Below are 9,176 nucleotides of genomic sequence, written 5' to 3' on the forward strand. Positions count from 1 at the left end.
TACATTGCAACTTACTCATAATCCTTTTAACCTTTTAGCTTTTTGTCATGTTACATCCGTAATCTCTTATATTTTACTGGGATTTTATAAGAAAGATCAACACAAAGTAAGCCATAATTGTGAAGTGGAAAGAAAATAAATAGTTAGAAATATTTCTATAAATGATTAAAAGTGTGCTCTGTATTTAGCATAGCTTCATTTTTGTATCATCAAACATAGTTGTGCACCTGGAGAAAAATCTAAGTTAAAGGAAAGATAAACTTTAGGCCACAGAATTAGTCTAATTTTGTTCTTTAGATTATGTTTGGCAAAAAATCTAACATGGCATACTAACCGTCACATACCATCCCCATGTTGATGTAGGGCGATGTTAACATCATGGTTATGGGGTGCAAATCCTTAGCATGGACAAGGAATCTGGTTAGAGTTGATGGAAGTATAGGTGGTATTCATTGAGTAAAACCTTTTAGTCTCTAAGCAATGAAAGCTGATTATCAGGGTTTTGCTGAACTGTAATCATCAGAATCAGCTGTGTTAAAGCAGCAAACAAGCATAGGAGTACTTTTTCGTGCTTTGGCGTAACAGCAGAATGCTAGCCAAACAGTGTATGAGTTACGCTTGAAGCTTACTGTACATACAGTGGTAGCCAGTCAAAATTTTCCCACTTCCCTTGATGGGACCTGGGCTGGTCCTCTACAATGGGGACCATAAGTGCAAGAATGCCAGCCATCAATTAAGTCATTTCAGATTAAGTCTTATTAAGTTAGATATTAACACAAAGAACAGTTGGCAGAAGCTTGTTCTTTTTTCTGGAAGTGTAAATCAGGAATAGACTTGCAGTAATGGGTTTAAATTTATGGACTGATGTTTGCTAATTACATACAGTTAAGCACAAAATCAATCATATTGTGGCAAGTATAACATCAATTAATAATAAAAACATTGTTTTTGATATGAAATAAAAGTGTTCTCAAGAACAACAAAACAATGTGAAATGAGTAAGTCTTTTTGAAAAAAATAAATCACAATTTTATATTTACATTTTATTAGTGTGACATCGGCTCATTTCAGATTGGCAGTCACCGTTTAGATCACCCTAATCTGTAGCCTGCCGTAAACTCTTTGAGGACCCCTGGAAAGTGTTATAGCCTGGGATACACTGTAAGACTCTCACATAGCTTTTGAAAAGAGTAGGAAATCATACTAGCATGTTTTTATTTCCTGATGTAAACACTTGGAGTTACATGCTTTAGATGTTTGCTGACTGCTGAGGGATCATTACCTACAGGATTTCTATAGTACTGTAATACTAGCAACAGCAACATTCTGATGGAACAGAGATACCAGCAGGGGGCGATAAGAGAAAATATTTTCAGACTTTGGGAAAAAGCTGTGTCACTCCTTTACAAAATAAAACAGATGCAGTTTAAAATATGTTCAGCTCAAAAATGAAATGGATAATGTTATTATCATGAGCCAGTTGTTTTTTTTTGTTTTTTCCCCTGTTTTGTTTTTGATCTATGTTTGTACATTTTTATGTATCTGAGTAAAGTGAAAAAATAGTTAGTTTACAGATGTTGTCCATCTTAGTCTCTTTTTATTTTATTTTTTAAGCTGTTTAAGACATGCTTTTGCAGTTGGCTTGTTGTATCAGTCTGCACTGCCCATCTGCGTCCAGATATGTCTCCGAAAATTATTAAGTTTGACTCCAATGAGGTCGGCTTGGTTCCAGTCACACACTTGCAGAGCGTGAACTTCACCCCATCTCACACTAACAAGGTTTGGTGCTGATTCAGCATACCAAATGACAACATCTGGAGCAGATCGGCACAGACTTGTTCTGAGTGGGAATCAGTGTTACAATTGGCCCAAAATCAAATAGTGTGTTCCCTGCTTAAACAAAAAAAAATATTTTACCTAAATTTATCATGAATATCAAAACATTCAGCATAAACTGCATGAATACTATTTGAGTTTTTATTTGTAAAGGAATTTGCTAACTATTTTGTGTTGGTCTTGCACATAATATCCAATTAAAACACATTAAGATTTGCGGTTGTAAGGTGGAGAAATAAAACGTCTTTGCCTGCAGTAAAACAGAGATAAGGTCTTCTAACAAACTTTAAATGAGAAGGGAAAATTTAATTTAGCCAATCAAACTTATGCGTAAGTGATCATTTGAGTGACTGTAGTAGTATTTCTTGGAAGTGTTCTTTTTCTTTCATCTTCACAGCTGCTTAAGTGTCTAATCTTTCCCTCCTTCTCTTTCTGTCCCTCTTTGTTTCCTTCATTGTGGCACTCCATCTTATCTGGGTTGAAAATCCTCACTAACGTCTCTTTTTCCTTTATTTGTTTTTGGTATATCCTATCCTATCTCATGGTTTATCAAACCATCCCCATCTTCCATTTAATTTTCTCTTTACCCCTCTATTGGTTTCATGGGTTTCCTCCATGTGTGACCATACCTTTGGTGTATTTGTGGCTCTGTGTGTATGCGTGTCTTCTTTGTGCTCATACAGCAGCGGAGGAAAGGGAAGCACCGTGGCAGTAACCTCAGTGTATGTACTTTGTCTTCTGTTGTTTGTTCCTTTCAACCATTCTCAACCTCCATAACTTATTCATCATATGTAATGTCCCCATGTTGTGTCTATCATGGATTATTAAAGGCCAAAGTTACATGAGGCGGAGTTATAAAAACATGATAATTTACTCCAGTCAAGCTTCAAACTGGTTTTGAAGTTTGGAATTTGCCTGACCGCTCTTACTGTAATACCAACGTTTTCCTCTGGATCTTATAACTCCGTCTCTATTTGCTCAGCTGCTGCCACTGCTTTGTTGTTCTGAAGCCTGTCTGCTTAACTGTAATGATGTTAATGGTCCCGGATCTGTGTCCGAGCGTGCACTCACAACTGTTTAACCTGCATGAAGAAAATGTGTTTCAAAAGAAAAAAAATGTGTATGCATGTGTGCTTGAGAGAAATAAAGTACGAAAAACACAAATACAGATAAATAAAACAGTGAGGCTGGAATTGTTTGACATGTTTTATTAAAACCTTGGTGAGCTGACCGCTAAACGTATCTGCTTATAAAGTGAGATTTTATCAGTTTTGTACCCTATGCACTGTCCATTCTGTCCTTCCTTGGAAACAAAGGCCTCAGCACTGCTGAGGAAACAAAAACACCAAATTAATTCTAAAAATTCTGATACATGCATGGCTTTAGGGAAGCACCCATTGAATGAAAAAAGAAAAAGTTTTTGCAACCTGGAATGTGTAATTTTTAGGACAATTCTGAATGAAGATGGTAAAGTGCTGCAAGTTGTAATGACTCTGTTATAATGACTCTTTTTTTTTTTAAGCAAGTCAAATTAGCATGACAGGCATGGCTGTTTAGCAATATCTCCTTTATTGTATTTTTTGTATATTTTTTTCTTTTTTTTAAATCAGGGGACTGCAATTACTTGTAAGTAATCCTTTAATGAAACCCGAACCTCTGCCCCCTTAGAGGTGCCACTAATGCAGTGCAGAAAAGTCAGAAGTTGAAATCAGTACAGCCTTAAAATGAGATATCTGTTGTAAACTGTCTCTATTAATTATATATTAGTTTGAGAAATATAACTTTAGTGCTTGAAGATGTTTAAATCTGTAATATTTCTATCTAAAATGAAACTGAAACCTTGTATTCTCTGTGAAACTCTTATCAAAAAGAATACTCTCTTGCTAATACGTAGAAGATTATTAAAACATAAAACCTGTAATTTAAGAAATGCTTCCAAATCTTTGCTTAAGTTGACAATTTATTTTTTTGACAAGCCCCTGCACTGATAGCAAAAAACTTTCATCTGGAGCATTTAACCCTGATTGTTAGCAAATGTTTGCAATTTTATCAGCTTTCTGTCTTTACTATTATTAAACATGGGTTTAGGTATTTTTCTAGGTAGCCATAATCATAATTTTAATATTTTATCATCAACATATATATTCATAGATATAAAGTTGGCTTCATATGATGAAATTTCCACAGGCTGTATTGGTTGCTTTGCAGGCCCCTGACCTTTACATCTTATGTACCATAAAATTGATTTTAAAAAAGCATGTTTGTAACATTTGCTAGTGCTATACCTAAGTTTAGATACGTTTTTAGAAAAAATCTAAGAGGGAGTTTGCATCGAAGATTAACATTTAGGATCCACGCATTCTTCAACCATCTCTGTATAAAAAGAATGGTTTTGAGTAGAAACAATTCATACCTTCCGGGTTCTGTTTCTTTCTTAGACCATCAGTGACAACAGTCCCATGAAAAGGTCTGCCTCATCTTTGGGCCACAGCAGATCAGGACGCGGCCACAGAGATAGAGGAGATGATTACCACATGGAGTCCTCAATACCAGAGGAGGGGAGATCTTCCAGACATGGACACCGCCGAAAGGATCGCAGTCATCGAGCGTCTGAGAGGTCCCTTTGTCGCTACAATGAAGTTGACATAGGTAAGACTAAACCGATCAATGTGTCTTTACATTTGTCAGGTAATACAAGACTACAACTTGTCAATTTAACCATGTGTTTTTACCACACTGTGTCTGGGCACAGACCCGAACACTAACACCCAGTCAGGTGACATCTCATCAAAAGAGAGGGATCGTGACCGAGGTCGATCCAAAGACCGCAAGCACCACCACCATCATCACCACCACCATAGCTCTGTGGACAAGGAGCGCTATGTGCCAGAACGAGGTGGCGAGTATGGACACAGGCACTCCCGGGACAGGGAGCATGACCGGGAGAGGGAGCATGACCGGGAACGGGAGCATGACCGGGAGAGAGAAAGAGACCGGGAACGGCGCTGGTCGCGATCACCGAGTGAGGGCCGCGAGAACGTCCCTCACAGACAGGTGGGCTTTAGGGTCATTTAGGATGTGCATGTACCACAAAAACCCTTTTAGTATTCTGATCAATTCTGATGTTTCTAATTTAATGGCAGCTATCTTCCATATTATCACATTATAATGTGCCATAAATCATATCCTAAGATGAACTGAAACCAAAACACATTTTTCATAGAGTTCTCCTTCCTGCTGCTATTAAATTAGAGGCTTTTTTGTCTTAAAATGTCACCAAACAATGTTTTATACAAAAATTCTAAAAATAGTTACCTAACAATGTTCACATAAACGTGTGCAGTATTGTGGGTATAATAATGTAAAATGTTTTTTAAGCATGTTTGTTAGATGAAGTCAGTATATCTCAGACAACCTAACAAATATGCAAAAAATGAAATACAAAATTAGAGATGCATCTATTTGAACTTTGAGAGCAAGTTCTGAAAAGTTTTGACCTGCACATATTGATTTTAGACAATTCTGAATTCCTTTTTTAAACTCTTTGTGATCCATCACAAAAAATAATATAAAACAACATTTGAAAATCAGGTTGAAATGTGACATAATAGACAGAAAGCCAATGGGAGAAAATACTTAACCTTTTTATATGGCACTCAGTGAAATTCTTTGAAAATCCAAATTATAATGATTAATAGTGTTATTGGAATCCAGGACAATACCTTATTACCTTTGTAACGTTCAAAAAAATTTGATATTTTGATGGAAATAATAAATGTCAATTTAATAACAAGAAACGCCAAAATGCCTGAATAGATTAAGAAAAATATTAAGAGTGCTTCTATGAGAAATTCATGAAAAATACTCTGAGAGTGAAGCAAACATTGTTAATGCTGAGGCATTAATGCTGATACTGGCACTTACATTTTTTTAGTTTATAAATATAATTTTTTATTAACTTTTCAATTAGCTTTTCTTTCTTTTTTTTCTCAACTTAATTTACAGTAGGCAACATATCATTCAAGGGCTCATCTAATTGGTCAAATGCCAAAATAAGATGTGCGGCCATGTAACAGTATCTTTGCTGAATGGCTGGATATAGATCGTGTGCCTTTAGATCTCACTGAGGGGGGACTCCATTTGTAAGGGGTATGCAAGGGATCAAAAACGGTAACTTGTACTATGAAGGGTTGACACTGTTTACCAAAATTATTCATACCATGGTCAAATTTGGGTTTTAATTGTCATTTAATCTTACCAACATATTTCTTATGAGTGGAATTATTATACATTTCTAGCTGTGGAATAGCTTCTTATATAAAATTCGAAATGCTTAGAGTAAGCTGAAGATTAGTGAAGGCCTGGCTTTACAAACTCAAAGATGTGATGCTCAGTATTAAATAATTAAAATATTATTTATAGGAATTGTTTGTTTACAATATAAATAACTCCTAAAATGATAAATCTTTACTCAGTAACAGCATCTACACCGAAGAGTATACTGCAATATCCTCTAGTACGAAAATAAGTACAATGCTTTCAATGATCAGAAAGAGTTATTTTTATTTTCAACTAACAGGTCACTAGACAAGAAATATTAAGCTAAAAATAATTGAAATTATGCTCCCAATCAATTTCTCACTGCATCTCTAATGAAAATGTATATTTGACCACATTATTACTGTGACCAGCCTTCTGATACTTGCAGCCTGCTATTGTTTTCTTGCACCCCCCTCAAAATTTTCATTTCCTCAGACAGGACCTTTTAAGTCTTTATGCAATGGTTAAATACCACTCAGTAAATTCTAGTGTATCAAATGAATTTTCTGTTTTTTATATTTACCCTCTGCTGTGTTTGCTGTTCTGCAAATCAACCCTTTAACTTTTTTTTTCTTCTTCCGTCTTTTGTGTTCTTTCCTCTGCATGACATCTTGCTTCTCTTTGTATGCCGCTGTTTGGAATCTCATCCTTTATATCCCCATCCTCCACTCTTGTTTATCTGCTGCTCTGCTGGTGTTTGATGCCTTTGATTTACTTTTTTCTTCCACAAACATTATGATTGGTGCATTTCTTCTTATTGTTGCTCTAAACCTTGTATTTTCTATTCTACATCTTCTGTCTTTCTGGGTTTCTTTCCTTCTTCTCTGTTTTTTTATGCTCTCTCTTCATCATCCTCTGCTTTATTCTACATGTCGTGTCTTTGAATTTGTGGTTCGTTCTTTTTATTTGCTTTATTTCACTTTTTGTGTAGGGCAGTAGTTCAGTCAGCGGAAGTCCAGTTCCATCGACCTCGGGAACCAGTACACCACGGAGAGGTCGCCGACAGTTGCCTCAGACACCTGCCACACCCCGACCCCACGTCACATACTCCCCTGTAGTCCGTAAGTCCATGCCCACACCTCCTGGTGGACTGCAGGGCAGACCCCCAGGCCCCCGGCACTTTTCTCCAGAGCCTCACCAAGGGCAGGGTCCACCCCCAGCTGGAATCCCTATGGCCCACCATGGCACACCCCGCCAGAGTCACCACCCCCCACCTCGCTGGGGTGACTCAGGTGGAGGAGGCGGTTCCATGGAAGGGGATGGCTGCTTCTACAATCAGGAGTACCAGGACTATGATCCACACCATGAACCCCCTGCCTACGAGCCAAGTGGAAACCCTCACCCCCACACCCTGGCCAACCACCCACTGCCTCCTCCCACACAACCACAGCCTCACAACCCCCATCCCCTGCCTCCTCAGCAGCCTCACCCTGTGAACAATCCCCACCCACAGCCCTCTCGCACCTCACCCAGGACTGTCTGCCACTCAGTCCCTCCCACCACTGCCCTGACTGGGCCTGTGCAGAACCAGGTTCAACCTTCTGCTCAGCGCCGTCTACCGAATGGCTATCGATCGTCATCACCTTCCACACACCTTCATGGACCTCCACACACTGGACCTCACAAGGTTCCTCCTCCGGCTGGGCATCCAAGGGTTCCCCGCAAGGGACTGCATGAACCTTATGGTAAAACAGAGGAAGATGATTGGTGCTAGCCCCTGGGGAACAGGGAGGGATGTATAATCAATAGATTGAAAACTATGGAAAGCTCTTAGCCAGAGCAGTGACTGCCAAGGGAAACCACAACCTTTCTTTTTTGTCCAGTAATTATTTCTGCCAGCCCAGCCAGTTGGGGTGTCACATGGACGCTTCACTGGATGAAAGAATTGGTATCAGCATGAAACAGACATAGTGAGAATGTAAAGGTTGATTCTGGAGAAACATGAAGCAAGAACTTTTTTGTTCTCCTTGCATTGTTGATCATCTCTTGATGCCAAAAGAGACAAAGCTCAGTTTTTTCGGATGGGAGGAGAAATGATGGACACTACTCTTTGTGTCTCAATTTATGCCTCTGGCAATGAGCTATAGCCACTTACAAGATGTCAAGAGTTGCGACTCGATAAAAGACACTTTAACGTCAAAGAAAAAGGAACAACCTTTTATTTTCCTTTTTTAAAACTCCTTGAGGCTAACTGTTAGGTTAGCTGCAAAATAATCAAATCTAAACCTCCCAGCCACCAACTAAATATTGATGAGTTTTATCATCTGTGTTTTTAAATCTGACAAAGAGCCCTCTGCCTGTAAATGGTGAGACGGCCAAGTGGGTGGGAGAGTTTGGAATTGTTTCAGGGGTGTTAAAAAGCCTCTCTGACTAAATAAAAGCCAGAGATCTGGATGGGTGTGTTGGTGATATTTAACACGCTCCTCCCAGAGACAAAAAAACTTTAAGCACACCTCATCCCATGACCAAGAAAAAAAAAAGAAAACGTTGAGGATGGATTTCAGCGACAAACAAACAAATAACTGTTTTCTGCAGTATTTCTTCTTCTACTCCTGCGGCTGCTTCTTCTCCTTCTTCCCCTTCCTCCTTTTCTTCTTCAGAACATCGAAGCTTGAATCTTCTGTTGCACCCCACGCAGCTTCGTTTTTTTAAGACTTGCGGAGTTGTAACACTTTATGAAATCCTGCATGAATGCTACAAAAGAATACTAATGATACAAACAATGAGAATCTACTGTCTGTTTGGAGGGAAAGGGGTTAATCTTCCCTTTCCGTTGTGCTCTGTAGGGTTTCTCTCTTTTTTACTGGAAAATACTTTCTGTTTATCTCTTTGTGCTCTGAATGACATTCCTCTCATTGTTCCTTCATTTTCACTAAAAATCAAAAGACAGAGGGCTATAGGGGAAATTGGATAGTTTGTGTAGGTTTATGTGGGGGGAGGCTAAATCTTTTTGCTTGCTTGTCAACTGTCCATTCCGTGCCAAATGCCTGCCACTTGCACCGCTGGAATTGCACATATTT

The 9,176-nt window shown here is 38.5% G+C and overlaps 1 protein-coding gene across 24 annotated transcripts in view; it reads left to right on the forward strand.

The window, feature by feature from the left end:
• The window catches only part of LOC107096037 (voltage-dependent P/Q-type calcium channel subunit alpha-1A-like), a 104,694-nt gene extending 95,518 nt beyond the window's left edge, over positions 1-9,176 (forward strand). For 12 of the 24 annotated variants that reach the window (XM_015392492.1, XM_015392505.1, XM_015392495.1 and 9 more), the window contains 4 exons: positions 2,520-2,558; positions 4,275-4,485; positions 4,589-4,890; positions 7,088-9,176. In XM_015392492.1, coding sequence (XP_015247978.1) covers positions 2,520-2,558; positions 4,275-4,485; positions 4,589-4,890; positions 7,088-7,870 — 1,335 coding nt within the window. In that variant the 3' untranslated portion in view covers positions 7,871-9,176. The remainder of the gene's footprint in view (positions 1-2,519; positions 2,559-4,274; positions 4,486-4,588; positions 4,891-7,087) is intronic. The other 12 variants (XM_015392494.1, XM_015392500.1, XM_015392503.1 and 9 more) reach the window with 3 other exon arrangements.

The sequence above is a fragment of the Cyprinodon variegatus genome, unplaced genomic scaffold (genome assembly GCF_000732505.1).
Source record: "Cyprinodon variegatus isolate N-32 unplaced genomic scaffold, C_variegatus-1.0 Scaffold594, whole genome shotgun sequence".
Taxonomy (NCBI): Eukaryota; Metazoa; Chordata; class Actinopteri; order Cyprinodontiformes; family Cyprinodontidae; genus Cyprinodon; species Cyprinodon variegatus.